We start from the raw sequence: 19,755 nt of genomic DNA, 5'->3' as shown, positions 1-19,755 counted from the left end.
TTCTCAAGTGGAGGGGACTGATGTGTGCACGGATGGCGGCCTTGACTCAAGGCTTCCATAGGAACATTGAAGGCTTGGAAGTTGCTAATCAAGGCATCTACACATTGATCCAAGTCAAGGAAGCATCAAGCGCGGCCTTAGCTACTTGGGCCGAGCACTAGGAATGTTAGCATTGTTAGTCGTATGAGTTGTTAGTTGGTTTTGATCATTATCGAGTCATTAGTTGTTAGTTGGTTTGTTAGTCGTGTTTTAATTAATAGTTTATTGGTTATTGGAGTCAAACAATCGGCCCACTCATGTTCAAGAGTGGATCGAGCTCCTTTTCTAGTTTAGGTTGGTGGGCCGCCAATCCTTGACCACAAAGGTTTCTAGCCTATAAAAAGGCGCCTTTTGTACCAGCAAAGGTTAGACACTTTTGATAATAAAATTTCAATTTGTTCTCTTACAATTTCGAGAGTACATTCCTACTTGCTTGGCAAGGGTTATTTGATCAATCACGCGTGACGTCCTTGGTTGTTCATCCGGCCTATCTACTTGAGTAACCACCTCAATTGGAGTCGCCGTTCTACCGCCTTGAATCGAGTTGAGTCGTCCCTCTTGGTTCTAGGTTCCGTAATCCAAACGGTTGAGTATCCCTCTAGGTCCTTGGGCAATCGTGCTACGTGTCTCGGAACGAGTTGACCGAGGAACGTATCAGTTGGCTTCAGAGCTGGTTGAGGTATCAAGTCGTTATATCCTCGTACTTGTTCTTGTCTAGTTCGTTTTAGGGTTCCTATTTTTCCGCTGTCTAGTTTGTTTGTTGCATCGCTAGTTGTTTCTTCGTTGTTCACAAATCTGTCCGAAGTTGTTTTGCCATTGGCGTCGTCAATTTCTGTCCGTTTTGTGTTCAATCATTGTGTTTTGCAATCGGGCCGTAGTTGGATTTTACTTATGTGTCAAATCTGTCCGAGTTTATTCCCTTGTTGCGCCGAATTTCTGTCCGTATTTGTACCCTGTCGCGAGTCGTCAATATTCTGTCCGTTCTTGTGTTGGTTCGTTGTCTTGAATCTCCCCATAATTGTGTCCACAAATCTGTCCAAGTGCGTCTTCTAGTTCCGTCCATAGTGCCTTGAAATTCTGTCTTGTGTTCCATCGTTGGCTTGTCTATTGCTGTCCATAATTTCTGGTATCATTGTTTTGAGTTAGCCAACTTGTTTACTTGGTTTTTCAAATCTGAATTGTGGTGAAACTTGTTGGTATTTGTGAATCTTGAGAGAACCTACAAGAATCTTGAGTTTCTCGACCACAATCTTGAAATTCTTGAAGTTCTTGATAACTTCCTTGAAAGTTCTTGAAGGATCTTGAAGTTCTTGAAGATTCCTTGTGCGTGTGAATTGGCTGAACCAAATCCGGAAAATAGTCCAATCGGCCAAGCTTGTGTTGTGTTGTTCGTATAAGTCAAAAAAAAAAAAGAAACGAAAAACAAGAAAGAAATTCCGAAGTTTATTGCCAAAATCAATCACGGATTACATCTTGTATCCAAGACTACAAAAAGGAAAAAAAAATTCAAAAGTTTCGGTCCACTACTACTTCTTGAAGTTCTTGAACCTCTTGATTCTTGGAAATTTGTTTCGTCCGTCTAGCGAACAATTTCTTGTACTCTCGAGCATTGGTGAAAGGCTTTCTTGGAGTCTTTGCTTCTATTTAGGGAATATCTTGGGTAACCCATTGGGGGGGAGCCTGAGGAGGGTTGATTGCGTCACGTTGTTGAGATTCCATCTAGTTGCTATTGTCTTGAACAAACATCCGAAACTGCCTTCCTTGGGTGTGTTTGAACAGAAAATCCGAGCTTGACCTTGTGCTTGCAAGTTAAGGCTAACGTGGGTGGGTCTTTAATAGCCTACCTTCCAACCGTACAAAAGGTTTCCAACCGAATTGTTCTTTCGGGAGTTGGAAGTGACAAAGTGTGCAGTCTCATCATTGATGGTAGTAGTTGCACCAATGTAGCAAGTTTGCCCATGGTAGAGAGCTTGGGACTTCCAACGACTAGACATCCACACCCGTACCGACTACAATGGCTAAGCGAAGATGGTGAAGTACGTGTCTACAAACAGGTACGTCTTCCTTTCTGATACGAACCAAGAGACACCATTGCGAACTATTCGAGTTCCCCTAGGACCCGTAACTCGAGCACGAGCTAAGAAGATGAGGGAGGAACTCCAAGGACTTGTTCATGAGATACAAGGCCAAGAACCCAAGGTCATTGAGGGACTTGAGCATGAAGGAATGAAAGCCATCCATGTAGTGCACGTCAAAGAGAACCATGTGTGACCCTTCTCTAGTCACATTTGTTGTTTTAATTAAGTCATTGTAATAAGGGCTTAATGGTCCATAGCATTGCTTATTTACCTAAGCGATGACCTCATAAGGTTATTTACCTAAGCGATGACCTCATAAGGTTGTTTACCTAAGGGATGACCTCATAAGGTTTGGTCAAGCCCACAATTCTTAGTCTTATGGAAATAGTCAAGCCTACAATTGTTAGTCTTAGTCAAGACCACAACTCTAGACTAGTTCCACATTTAGTTGTTCATCTCTATGTAAGGCTATAAATAGCCCACACTTCCAATGGATTTAGGCATTCAATCAATAAATCAGATTTTGAGAGTTTTCTTGGTTTCTCCAAGGCTTCTTGAATACCTTAGAATTTCTCTAGGTGTTCGTGACTTATCAATCTAGAATCGCACTAGGTTGTGGCGTCTTCTACCATTATACCAAGGTTCGTTAACCACGTGATTAACGGGTTGAGGTCATCCGCTCCAAACTTGGTGTCCTCTTGTCGATCCTGAAACTAATCTTTTACGGGTTTCATCACAAGGTTGGCGACGTTCGTATCAGTTGGTAATCAGAGCTAGTTAAGAGGTATCACGTTATATCCCTTTATTTATTTCCTTTCGAGTCAAGTTGTCCAAAATTCTGTTTTCGTGTTCTAAGTTTGCTGTCCGCAATTTCCAGATTTGTTGCATCGTGTTCTTGCGTTATTTTTCCAGATTTGTTGCATCGTAAACTTGCGTCTAGTTGTTGTTAATTGCTGTGGTTAGCCTTGTTTGGTCCAGCCTTTTTTTTTGTGTCTTATTCTTGATTCTTTGTTTGTGTTTGTGTCTTGTTTCTATCCTGTTATATCCATTTAATTCCAGTCTTTTGTTCTATTTGATCATTCGAGGTTACTGTTCATCCGAAAAAAAAAAAATCAATTTGTAGCAAGGGTTTTAGAGTCCTATCTAGTTATTACCTTGTGTTCTTGTTTACATACAAAAAAAAAAAATAGCTAGCTAACCTTACAAAAATTCCTGGAAATCTGTCTTGATCAAAACTTGGGTTTCTTGAAGTTCCTGATTGTTTAAAACCACAATCTTGAAGTTCTTGGAACTTTAGTTGGGATTCTTGAAGCCAACCAAAATCTGTCTTGATCAAATCGTGAAATCTTGGATTGTTTGGGGAGGAAATCATTTTCAATTTTGTGTTTCTTGAATTCTGGAAATTAACATCTTGAATTCTTGAAAGAATCTTGAAGTTTCTGGGTTTTGGGAACCAAATCTTGGTAAACAACAAGGCTGCAAAATTTCAGCTGCCAAAATCCTTGTCTTCACTACAACAATCTTCTTTCTTGACTAAGAACATTTTAGCCACGAAATTTGACTCTTCTTGGCTGATTAGAAAACAAAAACAAAGGAAGAAGAAGAATATTCAGCCTATTCAAGTCAAATTTCCCAACCTATTCAAGTCAAATTTTCCAACCTGTTCAAAGTCAAATTTTCCACCCTTGTTCCCAAAAACAACCAAATCAGTTCCAATCTTGAACTTGACCTTAGAATTTATGGGAACCAGCAAATAGGAAGACTAATCCTTGTTTCCAAAGGATTAAGAAAGAAAAGTCAGCCTTGGGTTTCCAAAACAGTCCTACCGCAACACAAATTCATCTTCCATTCGGATTCCATCTTTGCAACCATTGGGGAATTTCTGTCCAATCATTAATTCTGGAAATTTTTGTGCATCATTAGGTCAGTTTTAAGTGTCATTCTGAATCCTCTAAGTGTCCATTTACCTACCAAAACACTGACCAGAAATGCAGCAACCAGCAGCTCAAAATTCCAGTTTTGGGTAGAGTTTTGTCTAGGATCCTTAAAATTCAACTCTGAGTCATTCATTGAGTCGTGGTCAGTCTCTTCATCTTTTGTTTTTTTTTTCGTTCAAAGTGCTACAATCTTGTGACCCTGGTTGGTAAGTCGATCCACACTAGAAGGAGTTCTAACTTCTTCGAGGAGTTGACCGAGGAGCCTTGAAAATACCTTGGTGAGTTCATTAGAGTGTTCAAACACGAGAGCGAGAGTAAACACGTGAGGAAGTGTGCGAGATAAACTTTGCTTCTTTCCATTATTATTTTTTTTACCCTACCATGGCTAACGAGGGGGGAGCAAGCTCCCAAGCTTTTGATCTTAAACTTTTCACAGAAGCAATCAAAGGCGAATTGGGACGCATGATGGACCAAAAACTTGAACTAATGCACCAACGCATTGACAGCTTAGAGTTGTCTCATGGAAGCTCCAAAGGCAGCCGTGGAAAGGCTTATGCACATGAGTCTACCGACTCTAACTCAGACAACAACTATGAGCATAAGCAAAGTAGGTCCAAGCGTGAAGCTAGGCCTTCAAATGACCACATTCCGGGCATAAAGATGAAAATTCCGCCTTTCCAAGGACGATCAGACCCCGATGCCTACTTAGAGTGGGAGAAGCGGATTGAACTTGTCTTCGATTGCAATACTTACTCGGAGGAGCAAAAGGTCAAGTTGGCCGTGGTCGAATTCACCGACTACGCCGTTGTGTGGTGGGATCAACTCTCTACTAGTCGAAGGAGGAGTCGTGAACCTACCATACAAACTTGGACGGAGCTAAGACGACTAATGAGGAAGCGTTTCGTACCAAGTCACTACTACCGTGACTTGTACCAAAAGCTTCAAACCCTCAACCAAGGAGCACGAAGTGTCGAGGACTATCACAAGGAAATGGAAATACTCATGCTACGGGCAGACATCATGGAGGATCGAGAAGCAACAATGGCACGCTTCTTGAACGGATTAAGGCCCGAAATTGCTGATCAAGTGGAGTTACACCACTATGTGGAACTTGGGGACTTGGTGGAGAAGGCCATCAAGATTGAAAGGAGGATTAAGAGGAAGGGTTCAACTCGGAGTTACTCCAACTTTTCACCCTCTTATCCCCGAACTACACCACCAAAGAAAGAGGATAAAGGGCCGAGTAATTCCATCCCTTCAAGACCGAGGCCGGATACGACTAAGTGGGAGTCTAAAGCAACACCAAAGACTGCCATTGAGTTGAGCTTGGGGCGAAATCGAGATACTAGATGCTTCAAATGCCAAGGCCGAGGGCATATTGCTAGCCAATGCCCGAACCAACGCACTATGATCATCTTACCCAATGGTGAGTTTCTCACTGATGATGAAGATGAGAAGGAGGAGTTGCCATCCCTTGAGGAAGAAGAGGAAGAAGAGGAAGCATTGCCCATCGATGAACGAGTTGGACTCGTTGTCAGACGAGCCTTAGCAACCCAAGTGAAAGCCGCTGACCATGCACAAAGGGAGAACATTTTCTACACCCGTTGCTATATCAAAGGCAAGGTATGTAGTTTGATCATAGATGGAGGTAGTTGTGCTAATGTTGCTAGTGCCTTGATGGTGGAGAAACTAGCACTACCCACTCTACGACATCCAACACCGTATCGTTTGCAATGGTTGAACGATAGCGGGGATGTTCGTGTGACCAAGCAAGTCCAAGTACCTTTCCGAATTGGAAAGTATGAGGACGTGGTGTTATGCGACGTGGTCCCTATGCAAGCATGTCACATACTATTGGGGAGACCATGGCAATTCGACAAGGGAGTTACATTCGATGGCATTACTAATAAATACTCTTTCAAGCAAGGCGAGAAGAGGATTGTGCTTGTGCCACTCACTCCTATTCAAGTTCGTGAAGATCAAGAAAGCTTGATCAAGGAAAGTGAGCTCGAGAATGAGAAGAAAAAAATAGAAAAAGCCGAGAGCTCAACAGAAAATGATAAGGCCGAGAAAATTGAGAGGAAAAAAACATATGGTGAGCCGGCCAAAATTGAAAAGAGAGAGAAAAGGCAAAATCTATTGATAAAAGCCAATGCAGTAAGAAAAGTTTTGAGTGTTAATACACCCATCTTTGTACTTTTGTGCAAAGAGGTGTTGGTTGTTACAAGTGATCTTACTAACACTCTACCATCTAGTATTGTCTCTCTTTTGCAGGATTATGAGGATGTCTTTCCCGATGAGATTCCAAATGGACTACCACCAATAAGGGGAATTGAGCATCAAATTGACTTGGTTCCAGGTGCCCCACTTCCTAACAGACCAGCCTACAAAATGGGTCCAGATGAGACAAAGGAGCTCCAACGCCAAATCGAAGAGCTTCTAACAAAGGGATGGGCACGAGAAAGCTTGAGCCCATGTGCGGTTCCCGTCATCTTGGTGCCTAAAAAGGATGGAAGTTGGCGAATGTGCACTGACTGTAGGGCCGTTAATGCAATAACGGTAAAATATCGTCACCCTATTCCTAGACTTGATGATATGTTAGATGAGCTGTATGGTGCTGTGATTTTCACTAAAATTGATCTAAAAAGCGGTTATCATCAAATTAGGATGAAAGAGGGGGATGAATGGAAAACGGCCTTTAAAACCAAACATGGCTTGTACGAGTGGTTAGTTATGCCATTTGGACTAACTAATGCACCTAGTACGTTCATGAGATTGATGAACCATGTACTTCGTCCATTCCTTGGAAAATTTGTAGTTGTATATTTTGACGATATCCTGATTTATAGTAGGAGCTTAGATGAGCATGTTGAACATGTGAAGCTTGTTCTTGATGTACTTCGAAGGGAAAAGCTCTATGCTAACCTTAAGAAGTGCTCCTTTTGTACTGATCAACTTGTCTTCCTAGGCTTTGTTGTGAGTAAACAGGGAATCAAAGTGGACGAGGAGAAGGTTAAAGCAATTCGAGAATGGCCTACTCCAAGCACGGTGGGTGAGGTACGTAGCTTCCATGGTCTTGCTAGTTTTTATAGACGATCTGTTAAAGATTTTAGTACCATTGCTGCACCTCTAACTGCTGTAATTAAGAAAAATGAGCCATTTGTGTGGAGAGATGCTCAAGTACGTGCTTTCCAAATGCTTAAACATCAACTCACACATGCACCACTACTTGCATTACCATGCTTTGACAAGATGTTTGAAATAGAGTGTGATGCATCTGGGGTGGGTATTGGAGCTGTCCTAATGCAAGAGGGCAAACCAATTGCATACTTTAGTGAAAAACTCAATGGGGCAGTTTTGAACTATTCCACTTATGATAAGGAGTTGTACTCCTTAATCCGTGCTTTAGAAACTTGGCAACATTACTTGAGACCAAGGGAATTTGTCATACACATTGACCATGAGTCGCTTAAGCACATTAAGTCACAATACAAGTTGAATAAGCGTCATGTTAGGTGGATTGCATTTATTGAAACCTTCCCTTATGTGATTAAGTACAAAGTGGGGAAAACTAATGTTGTTGCTGATGCATTATCACGTCGGTACTCTTTGCTTACTCAACTTGATGCAAGGTTGTTAGGATTTGAATTAGTTAAAGAGTTATACACCAATGACCCAGATTTCTCAGGTATTTATGACTCTTGTGGTTCAGCAACTCAAGGTAAATTCTACATCCTTGATGGATTTCTTTTCTACCTCAATCGACTATGTATACCTAACTGCTCTATTCGCTCTTTACTTGTTAGGGAAGCACACGGAGGTGGCTTGATGGGACACTTTGGCGTGGCTAAAACCTTAGCTATCCTTCAAGAGCACTTCCATTGGCCAAGGATGAAACGAGATGTGGAGCGAATGGTGGCTAAATGCATTACTTGCCACAAAGCTAAGTCTAAACTTCAACCCTATGGCCTTTATAGTCCTTTACCTGTACCTAAGGAACCTTGGACCGACATTTCCATGGATTTTGTTTTAGGGTTGCCTAGGTCAAAGAGGGGAAATGATAGCATCTTTGTTATTGTTGACAGATTTTCAAAAATGGCACATTTTATACCATGTCACAAAACAGATGATGCATCGCACATTGCTGATTTATTTTTCAAAGAAATCATTAGATTGCATGGCATGCCTAGGACAATTGTCTCTGATAGGGATGTCAAATTTTTGAGTTACTTTTGGAAAACTTTGTGGGGAAAATTGGGTACCAAATTGCTATTTTCTACTACTAGTCACCCACAAACTGATGGCCAAACTGAGGTTGTCAATCGTACACTATCTACACTCTTGCGTGCCATCATTAGAAAAAACATTAGAACCTGGGAAGAGTGTTTACCCCATGTTGAGTTTGCATACAATCGTACGGTGCATAGTTCTACTCATTTTTCACCATTTGAAATAGTCTCTGGTTTTAACCCTTTAACACCACTAGACTTATCACCTTTACCTTCTTCTGAGCACATTAACATGGATGGTGCTAAACGAGCAGATTTTGTCAAGAAATTACACCAGCAGGTACGCCTAAACATTGAGCGAAGGATGGACCAAGTTGCTCAACGGGTTAACAAGGGACGCCAACGCGTTGTGTTTGAACCTGGTGACTGGGTGTGGTTACATCTACGCAAGGAAAGGTTCCCAGTCCAAAGGCGCAATAAATTACTTCCCCGAGGAGATGGGCCGTTCCAAGTCATCAAGCGCATCAATGACAATGCTTACAAACTGGACCTACCCGGTGAGTACAATGTGAGCGCTACATTCAATGTCTCTGATCTATCTCCTTTTCTTGCAGACGATGAAGCTGATTTGAGGACAAATCCTTTTGAAGAGGAGGAGGATGATACGAACCAAGAGACACCATTGCGAACTATTCGAGTTCCCCTAGGACCCGTAACTCGAGCACGAGCTAAGAAGATGAGGGAGGAACTCCAAGGACTTGTTCATGAGATACAAGGCCAAGAAATTGTCCCCAAGGTCGTTGAGGGACTTGAGCATGAAGGAATGAAAGCCATCCATGTAGTGCACGTCAAAGAGAACCATGTGTGACCCTTCTCTAGTCACATTTGCTGTTTTAATTAAGTCATTGTAATAAGGGCTTAATGGTCCATAGCATTGCTTATTTACCTAAGCGATGACCTCATAAGGTTATTTACCTAAGCGATGACCTCATAAGGTTGTTTACCTAAGGGATGACCTCATAAGGTTTGGTCAAGCCCACAATTCTTAGTCTTATGGAAATAGTCAAGCCTACAATTGTTAGTCTTAGTCAAGACCACAACTCTAGACTAGTTCCACATTTAGTTGTTCATCTCTATGTAAGGCTATAAATAGCCCACACTTCCAATGGATTTAGGCATTCAATCAATAAATCAGATTTTGAGAGTTTTCTTGGTTTCTCCAAGGCTTCTTGAATACCTTAGAATTTCTCTAGGTGTTCGTGACTTATCAATCTAGAATCGTACTAGGTTGTGGCGTCTTCTACCATTATACCAAGGTTCGTTAACCACGTGATTAACGGGTTGAGGTCATCCGCTCCAAACTTGGTGTCCTCTTGTCGACCCTGAAACTAATCTTTTACGGGTTTCGTCACAAGGTTGGCGACGTTCGTATCACTTTCTCCATTGGCAACCACATTGACGAAGTTGTTTGTGATGTTGTCCCCATGCATGCTACCCATGTAATTTTAGGAAGACCCTGGCAATTTGATAAGCATGTCACTTTTGATGGTAGATCTAATAAGTACACTCTCTTGCACAATGGAACGAGAATGTGACTTAGACCGACAAAAGAGGAAACAAAAGACGGCCGAATCTGGAAATTGCTCCACTTCCACAAATGAGCATTCGGCCGAGGGTCATACACTGATTAAATCAAGCACTAGGAAGCAAAACATGATAATCAAGGCTAAGGAAGTTAGGAAATGTGTGAATTCTGATCAGCCTGTATTACTCATGATTTGCAAACATGTACTCTTGAATGTTGATGAACTCGATAGGGCATTGCCTTCGGGAGTAGTTGCTTTGTCGCAGGTTAAGCAAGGAGAGAATGAGTTGATCATGGCATGCTCCATCCCTAACTCCATTGGTGAATATCAGAATCTTCATGAAGTTTGCCTCTTAAGTGTTGTATCCCTTTACGATCCATTGGTATTTAACTTCACCCATGAGTCTGTTTTGCTTGTTGGGAGGAGTAATGGAGTTTCAATGGGGGTTCTTGCGCTTGAATCTTGTCCTATGCCTTCTTACCCTTTTGCAACAAGTGTTCCAAGTGATGATCAGTCTAATGCAGTTGAACGTGTTCAAAGTGTTCTTCATTATATCAGTTGCATTTTGGAGGATCCAAAACGATGTAACCGAAGCTATATGCGTTATCTTCGAGGAGTCATTGGAGTAAAGCCATGAGTTTTTCTTGGCTGGCTGTGAGCATTTTCAAACTGACCAAGAGACATGTGCACCGCATTATAATAATCATGACGTATGCAAGTATCATTCAATCTAAGAGGGCCAATATGTGGTGGCATTAGATTTGAGGTTTCGTACTCCAACTCTTGCTAGTATCATTCATTTCCATCCAGATTTGAGGACAAATCCTTCTCAAGTGGAGGGGACTGATGTGTGCACGGATGGCGGCCTTGACTCAAGGCTTCCATAGGAACATTGAAGGCTTGGAAGTTGCTAATCAAGGCATCTACACATTGATCCAAGTCAAGGAAGCATCAAGCGCGGCCTTAGCTACTTGGGCCGAGCACTAGGAATGTTAGCATTGTTAGTCGTATGAGTTGTTAGTTGGTTTTGATCATTATCGAGTCATTAGTTGTTAGTTGGTTTGTTAGTCGTGTTTTAATTAATAGTTTATTGGTTATTGGAGTCAAACAATCGGCCCACTCATGTTCAAGAGTGGATCGAGCTCCTTTTCTAGTTTAGGTTGGTGGGCCGCCAATCCTTGACCACAAAGGTTTCTAGCCTATAAAAAGGCGCCTTTTGTACCAGCAAAGTTTAGACACTTTTGATAAGAAAATTTCAATTTGTTCTCTTACAATTTCGAGAGTACATTCCTACTTGCTTGGCAAGGGTTATTTGAGCAATCACGCGTGACGTCCTTGGTTGTTCATCCGGCCTATCTACTTGAGTAACCACCTCAATTGGAGTCGCCGTTCTACCGCCTTGAATCGAGTTGAGTCGTCCCTCTTGGTTCTAGGTTCCGTAATCCAAACGGTTGAGTATCCCTCTAGGTCCTTGGGCAATCGTGCTACGTGTCTCGGAACGAGTTGACCGAGGAACGTATCAGTTGGCTTCAGAGCTGGTTGAGGTATCAAGTCGTTATATCCTCGTACTTGTTCTTGTCTAGTTCGTTTTAGGGTTCCTATTTTTCCGCTGTCTTGTTTGTTTGTTGCATCGCTAGTTGTTTCTTCGTTGTTCACAAATCTGTCCGAAGTTGTTTTGCCATTGGCGTCGTCAATTTCTGTCCGTTTTGTGTTCAATCATTGTGTTTTGCAATCGGGCCGTAGTTGGATTTTACTTATGTGTCAAATCTGTCCGAGTTTATTCCCTTGTTGCGCCGAATTTCTGTCCGTGTTTGTACCCTGTCGCGAGTCGTCAATATTCTGTCCGTTCTTGTGTTGGTTCGTTGTCTTGAATCTCCCCATAATTGTGTCCACAAATCTGTCCAAGTGCGTCTTCTAGTTCCGTCCATAGTGCCTTGAAATTCTGTCTTGTGTTCCATCGTTGGCTTGTCTATTGCTGTCCATAATTTCTGGTATCATTGTTTTGAGTTAGCCAACTTGTTTACTTGGTTTTTCAAATCTGAATTGTGGTGAAACTTGTTGGTATTTGTGAATCTTGAGAGAACCTACAAGAATCTTGAGTTTCTCGACCACAATCTTGAAATTCTTGAAGTTCTTGATAACTTCCTTGAAAGTTCTTGAAGGATCTTGAAGTTCTTGAAGATTCCTTGTGCGTGTGAATTGGCTGAACCAAATCCGGAAAATAGTCCAATCGGCCAAGCTTGTGTTGTGTTGTTCGTATAAGTCAAAAAAAAAAAGAAACGAAAAACAAGAAAGAAAGTCCGAAGTTTATTGCCAAAATCAATCACGGATTACATCTTGTATCCAAGACTACAAAAAGGAAAAAAAAATTTCAAAAGTTTCGGTCCACTACTACTTCTTGAAGTTCTTGAACCTCTTGATTCTTGGAAATTTGTTTCGTCCGTCTAGCGAACAATTTCTTGTACTCTCGAGCATTGGTGAAAGGCTTTCTTGGAGTCTTTGCTTCTATCTAGGGAATATCTTGGGTAACCCATTGGGGGGGGAGCCTGAGGAGGGTTGATTGCGTCACGTTGTTGAGATTCCATCTAGTTGCTATTGTCTTGAACAAACATCCGAAACAGCCTTCCTTGGGTGTGTTTGAACAGAAAATCCGAGCTTGACCTTGTGCTTGCAAGTTAAGGCTAACGTGGGTGGGTCTTTAATAGCCTACCTTCCAACCGTACAAAAGGTTTCCAACCGAATTGTTCTTTCGGGAGTTGGAAGTGACAAAGTGTGCAGTCTCATCATTGATGGTAGTAGTTGCACCAATGTAGCAAGTTTGCCCATGGTAGAGAGCTTGGGACTTCCAACGACTAGACATCCACACCCGTACCGACTACAATGGCTAAGCGAAGATGGTGAAGTACGTGTCTACAAACAGGTACGTCTTCCTTTCTCCATTGGCAACCACATTGACGAAGTTGTTTGTGATGTTGTCCCCATGCATGCTACCCATGTAATTTTAGGAAGACCCTGGCAATTTGATAAGCATGTCACTTTTGATGGTAGATCTAATAAGTACACTCTCTTGCACAATGGAACGAGAATGTGACTTAGACCGACAAAAGAGGAAACAAAAGACGGCCGAATCTGGAAATTGCTCCACTTCCACAAATGAGCATTCGGCCGAGGGTCATACACTGATTAAATCAAGCACTAGGAAGCAAAACATGATAATCAAGGCTAAGGAAGTTAGGAAATGTGTGAATTCTGATCAGCCTGTATTACTCATGATTTGCAAACATGTACTCTTGAATGTTGATGAACTCGATAGGGCATTGCCTTCGGGAGTAGTTGCTTTGTCGCAGGTTAAGCAAGGAGAGAATGAGTTGATCATGGCATGCTCCATCCCTAACTCCATTGGTGAATATCAGAATCTTCATGAAGTTTGCCTCTTAAGTGTTGTATCCCTTTACGATCCATTGGTATTTAACTTCACCCATGAGTCTGTTTTGCTTGTTGGGAGGAGTAATGGAGTTTCAATGGGGGTTCTTGCGCTTGAATCTTGTCCTATGCCTTCTTACCCTTTTGCAACAAGTGTTCCAAGTGATGATCAGTCTAATGCAGTTGAACGTGTTCAAAGTGTTCTTCATTATATCAGTTGCATTTTGGAGGATCCAAAAAGATGTAACCGAAGCTATATGCGTTATCTTCGAGGAGTCATTGGAGTAAAGCCATGAGTTTTTCTTGGTTGGCTGTGAGCATTTTCAAACTGACCAAGAGACATGTGCACCGCATTATAATAATCATGACGTATGCAAGTATCATTCAATCTAAGAGGGCCAATATGTGGTGGCATTAGATTTGAGGTTTCGTACTCCAACTCTGGCTAGTATCATTCATTTCCATCCAGATTTGAGGACAAATCCTTCTCAAGTGGAGGGGACTGATGTGTGCACGGATGGCGGCCTTGACTCAAGGCTTCCATAGGAACATTGAAGGCTTGGAAGTTGCTAATCAAGGCATCTACACATTGATCCAAGTCAAGGAAGCATCAAGCGCGGCCTTAGCTACTTGGGCCGAGCACTAGGAATGTTAGCATTGTTAGTCGTATGAGTTGTTAGTTGGTTTTGATCATTATCGAGTCATTAGTTGTTAGTTGGTTTGTTAGTCGTGTTTTAATTAATAGTTTATTGGTTATTGGAGTCAAACAATCGGCCCACTCATGTTCAAGAGTGGATCGAGCTCCTTTTCTAGTTTAGGTTGGTGGGCCGCCAATCCTTGACCACAAAGGTTTCTAGCCTATAAAAAGGCGCCTTTTGTACCAGCAAAGTTTAGACACTTTTGATAAGAAAATTTCAATTTGTTCTCTTACAATTTCGAGAGTACATTCCTACTTGCTTGGCAAGGGTTATTTGAGCAATCACGCGTGACGTCCTTGGTTGTTCATCCGGCCTATCTACTTGAGTAACCACCTCAATTGGAGTCGCCGTTCTACCGCCTTGAATCGAGTTGAGTCGTCCCTCTTGGTTCTAGGTTCCGTAATCCAAACGGTTGAGTATCCCTCTAGGTCCTTGGGCAATCGTGCTACGTGTCTCGGAACGAGTTGACCGAGGAACGTATCAGTTGGCTTCAGAGCTGGTTGAGGTATCAAGTCGTTATATCCTCGTACTTGTTCTTGTCTAGTTCGTTTTAGGGTTCCTATTTTTCCGCTGTCTTGTTTGTTTGTTGCATCGCTAGTTGTTTCTTCGTTGTTCACAAATCTGTCCGAAGTTGTTTTGCCATTGGCGTCGTCAATTTCTGTCCGTTTTGTGTTCAATCATTGTGTTTTGCAATCGGGCCGTAGTTGGATTTTACTTATGTGTCAAATCTGTCCGAGTTTATTCCCTTGTTGCGCCGAATTTCTGTCCGTATTTGTACCCTGTCGCGAGTCGTCAATATTCTGTCCGTTCTTGTGTTGGTTCGTTGTCTTGAATCTCCCCATAATTGTGTCCACAAATCTGTCCAAGTGCGTCTTCTAGTTCCGTCCATAGTGCCTTGAAATTCTGTCTTGTGTTCCATCGTTGGCTTGTCTATTGCTGTCCATAATTTCTGGTATCATTGTTTTGAGTTAGCCAACTTGTTTACTTGGTTTTTCAAATCTGAATTGTGGTGAAACTTGTTGGTATTTGTGAATCTTGAGAGAACCTACAAGAATCTTGAGTTTCTCGACCACAATCTTGAAATTCTTGAAGTTCTTGATAACTTCCTTGAAAGTTCTTGAAGGATCTTGAAGTTCTTGAAGATTCCTTGTGCGTGTGAATTGGCTGAACCAAATCCGGAAAATAGTCCAATCGGCCAAGCTTGTGTTGTGTTGTTCGTATAAGTCAAAAAAAAAAAGAAACGAAAAACAAGAAAGAAAGTCCGAAGTTTATTGCCAAAATCAATCACGGATTACATCTTGTATCCAAGACTACAAAAAGGAAAAAAAAATTTCAAAAGTTTCGGTCCACTACTACTTCTTGAAGTTCTTGAACCTCTTGATTCTTGGAAATTTGTTTCGTCCGTCTAGCGAACAATTTCTTGTACTCTCGAGCATTGGTGAAAGGCTTTCTTGGAGTCTTTGCTTCTATCTAGGGAATATCTTGGGTAACCCATTGGGGGGGGAGCCTGAGGAGGGTTGATTGCGTCACGTTGTTGAGATTCCATCTAGTTGCTATTGTCTTGAACAAACATCCGAAACTGCCTTCCTTGGGTGTGTTTGAACAGAAAATCCGAGCTTGACCTTGTGCTTGCAAGTTAAGGCTAACGTGGGTGGGTCTTTAATAGCCTACCTTCCAACCGTACAAAAGGTTTCCAACCGAATTGTTCTTTCGGGAGTTGGAAGTGACAAAGTGTGCAGTCTCATCATTGATGGTAGTAGTTGCACCAATGTAGCAAGTTTGCCCATGGTAGAGAGCTTGGGACTTCCAACGACTAGACATTCACACCCGTACCGACTACAATGGCTAAGCGAAGATGGTGAAGTACGTGTCTACAAACAGGTACGTCTTCCTTTCTCCATTGGCAACCACATTGACGAAGTTGTTTGTGATGTTGTCCCCATGCATGCTACCCATGTAATTTTAGGAAGACCCTGGCAATTTGATAAGCATGTCACTTTTGATGGTAGATCTAATAAGTACACTCTCTTGCACAATGGAACGAGAATGTGACTTAGACCGACAAAAGAGGAAACAAAAGACGGCCGAATCTGGAAATTGCTCCACTTCCACAAATGAGCATTCGGCCGAGGGTCATACACTGATTAAATCAAGCACTAGGAAGCAAAACATGATAATCAAGGCTAAGGAAGTTAGGAAATGTGTGAATTCTGATCAGCCTGTATTACTCATGATTTGCAAACATGTACTCTTGAATGTTGATGAACTCGATAGGGCATTGCCTTCGGGAGTAGTTGCTTTGTCGCAGGTTAAGCAAGGAGAGAATGAGTTGATCATGGCATGCTCCATCCCTAACTCCATTGGTGAATATCAGAATCTTCATGAAGTTTGCCTCTTAAGTGTTGTATCCCTTTACGATCCATTGGTATTTAACTTCACCCATGAGTCTGTTTTGCTTGTTGGGAGGAGTAATGGAGTTTCAATGGGGGTTCTTGCGCTTGAATCTTGTCCTATGCCTTCTTACCCTTTTGCAACAAGTGTTCCAAGTGATGATCAGTCTAATGCAGTTGAACGTGTTCAAAGTGTTCTTCATTATATCAGTTGCATTTTGGAGGATCCAAAAAGATGTAACCGAAGCTATATGCGTTATCTTCGAGGAGTCATTGGAGTAAAGCCATGAGTTTTTCTTGGCTGGCTGTGAGCATTTTCAAACTGACCAAGAGACATGTGCACCGCATTATAATAATCATGACGTATGCAAGTATCATTCAATCTAAGAGGGCCAATATGTGGTGGCATTAGATTTGAGGTTTCGTACTCCAACTCTTGCTAGTATCATTCATTTCCATCCAGATTTGAGGACAAATCCTTCTCAAGTGGAGGGGACTGATGTGTGCACGGATGGCGGCCTTGACTCAAGGCTTCCATAGGAACATTGAAGGCTTGGAAGTTGCTAATCAAGGCATCTACACATTGATCCAAGTCAAGGAAGCATCAAGCGCGGCCTTAGCTACTTGGGCCGAGCACTAGGAATGTTAGCATTGTTAGTCGTATGAGTTGTTAGTTGGTTTTGATCATTATCGAGTCATTAGTTGTTAGTTGGTTTGTTAGTCGTGTTTTAATTAATAGTTTATTGGTTATTGGAGTCAAACAATCGGCCCACTCATGTTCAAGAGTGGATCGAGCTCCTTTTCTAGTTTAGGTTGGTGGGCCGCCAATCCTTGACCATAAAGGTTTCTAGCCTATAAAAAGGCGCCTTTTGTACCAGCAAAGGTTAGACACTTTTGATAATAAAATTTCAATTTGTTCTCTTACAATTTCGAGAGTACATTCCTACTTGCTTGGCAAGGGTTATTTGAGCAATCACGTGTGACGTCCTTGGTTGTTCATCCGGCCTATCTACTTGAGTAACCACCTCAATTGGAGTCGCCGTTCTACCGCCTTGAATCGAGTTGAGTCGTCCCTCTTGGTTCTAGGTTCCGTAATCCAAACGGTTGAGTATCCCTCTAGGTCCTTGGGCAATCGTGCTACGTGTCTCGGAACGAGTTGACCGAGGAACGTATCAGTTGGCTTCAGAGCTGGTTGAGGTATCAAGTCGTTATATCCTCGTACTTGTTCTTGTCTAGTTCGTTTTAGGGTTCCTATTTTTCCGCTGTCTTGTTTGTTTGTTGCATCGCTAGTTGTTTCTTCGTTGTTCACAAATCTGTCCGAAGTTGTTTTGCCATTGGCGTCGTCAATTTCTGTCCGTTTTGTGTTCAATCATTGTGTTTTGCAATCGGGCCGTAGTTGGATTTTACTTATGTGTCAAATCTGTCCGAGTTTATTCCCTTGTTGCGCCGAATTTCTGTCCGTATTTGTACCCTGTCGCGAGTCGTCAATATTCTGTCCGTTCTTGTGTTGGTTCGTTGTCTTGAATCTCCCCATAATTGTGTCCACAAATCTGTCCAAGTGCGTCTTCTAGTTCCGTCCATAGTGCCTTGAAATTCTGTCTTGTGTTCCATCGTTGGCTTGTCTATTGCTGTCCATAATTTCTGGTATCATTGTTTTGAGTTAGCCAACTTGTTTACTTGGTTTTTCAAATCTGAATTGTGGTGAAACTTGTTGGTATTTGTGAATCTTGAGAGAACCTACAAGAATCTTGAGTTTCTCGACCACAATCTTGAAATTCTTGAAGTTCTTGATAACTTCCTTGAAAGTTCTTGAAGGATCTTGAAGTTCTTGAAGATTCCTTGTGCGTGTGAATTGGCTGAACCAAATCCGGAAAATAGTCCAATCGGCCAAGCTTGTGTTGTGTTGTTCGTATAAGTCAAAAAAAAAAAGAAACGAAAAACAAGAAAGAAAGTCCGAAGTTTATTGCCAAAATCAATCACGGATTACATCTTGTATCCAAGACTACAAAAAGGAAAAAAAAATTTCAAAAGTTTCGGTCCACTACTACTTCTTGAAGTTCTTGAACCTCTTGATTCTTGGAAATTTGTTTCGTCCGTCTAGCGAACAATTTCTTGTACTCTCGAGCATTGGTGAAAGGCTTTCTTGGAGTCTTTGCTTCTATCTAGGGAATATCTTGGGTAACCCATTGGGGGGGGAGCCTGAGGAGGGTTGATTGCGTCACGTTGTTGAGATTCCATCTAGTTGCTATTGTCTTGAACAAACATCCGAAACAGCCTTCCTTGGGTGTGTTTGAACAGAAAATCCGAGCTTGACCTTGTGCTTGCAAGTTAAGGCTAACGTGGGTGGGTCTTTAATAGCCTACCTTCCAACCGTACAAAAGGTTTCCAACCGAATTGTTCTTTCGGGAGTTGGAAGTGACAAAGTGTGCAGTCTCATCATTGATGGTAGTAGTTGCACCAATGTAGCAAGTTTGCCCATGGTAGAGAGCTTGGGACTTCCAACGACTAGACATCCACACCCGTACCGACTACAATGGCTAAGCGAAGATGGTGAAGTACGTGTCTACAAACAGGTACGTCTTCCTTTCTCCATTGGCAACCACATTGACGAAGTTGTTTGTGATGTTGTCCCCATGCATGCTACCCATGTAATTTTAGGAAGACCCTGGCAATTTGATAAGCATGTCACTTTTGATGGTAGATCTAATAAGTACACTCTCTTGCACAATGGAACGAGAATGTGACTTAGACCGACAAAAGAGGAAACAAAAGACGGCCGAATCTGGAAATTGCTCCACTTCCACAAATGAGCATTCGGCCGAGGGTCATACACTGATTAAATCAAGCACTAGGAAGCAAAACATGATAATCAAGGCTAAGGAAGTTAGGAAATGTGTGAATTCTGATCAGCCTGTATTACTCATGATTTGCAAACATGTACTCTTGAATGTTGATGAACTCGATAGGGCATTGCCTTCGGGAGTAGTTGCTTTGTCGCAGGTTAAGCAAGGAGAGAATGAGTTGATCATGGCATGCTCCATCCCTAACTCCATTGGTGAATATCAGAATCTTCATGAAGTTTGCCTCTTAAGTGTTGTATCCCTTTACGATCCATTGGTATTTAACTTCACCCATGAGTCTGTTTTGCTTGTTGGGAGGAGTAATGGAGTTTCAATGGGGGTTCTTGCGCTTGAATCTTGTCCTATGCCTTCTTACCCTTTTGCAACAAGTGTTCCAAGTGATGATCAGTCTAATGCAGTTGAACGTGTTCAAAGTGTTCTTCATTATATCAGTTGCATTTTGGAGGATCCAAAAAGATGTAACCGAAGCTATATGCGTTATCTTCGAGGAGTCATTGGAGTAAAGCCATGAGTT

At 42.0% G+C, this 19,755-nt stretch overlaps 1 protein-coding gene across 1 annotated transcript in view; it reads left to right on the top strand.

Moving 5' to 3' along the window:
- LOC113700795 (uncharacterized) overlaps window positions 1-19,755 on the top strand; it is a 174,736-nt gene that overhangs the window by 135,206 nt on the left and 19,775 nt on the right. The window contains exons 2-8 of the mRNA XM_072077663.1: window positions 4,638-4,733; window positions 4,800-5,938; window positions 6,329-6,590; window positions 7,023-7,652; window positions 7,776-8,556; window positions 8,710-8,840; window positions 8,898-8,995. Of these exons, the coding sequence (XP_071933764.1) occupies window positions 4,638-4,733; window positions 4,800-5,938; window positions 6,329-6,590; window positions 7,023-7,652; window positions 7,776-8,556; window positions 8,710-8,840; window positions 8,898-8,995 (3,137 nt within the window). The remainder of the gene's footprint in view (window positions 1-4,637; window positions 4,734-4,799; window positions 5,939-6,328; window positions 6,591-7,022; window positions 7,653-7,775; window positions 8,557-8,709; window positions 8,841-8,897; window positions 8,996-19,755) is intronic.

This window comes from Coffea arabica, chromosome 2e, assembly GCF_036785885.1.
Source record: "Coffea arabica cultivar ET-39 chromosome 2e, Coffea Arabica ET-39 HiFi, whole genome shotgun sequence".
In the NCBI taxonomy this organism is placed as follows: domain Eukaryota; kingdom Viridiplantae; phylum Streptophyta; class Magnoliopsida; order Gentianales; family Rubiaceae; genus Coffea; species Coffea arabica.
The sequence above is the reverse complement of the archived record's forward strand: the minus strand, read 5'-3'. Positions and strand labels throughout refer to the sequence as shown.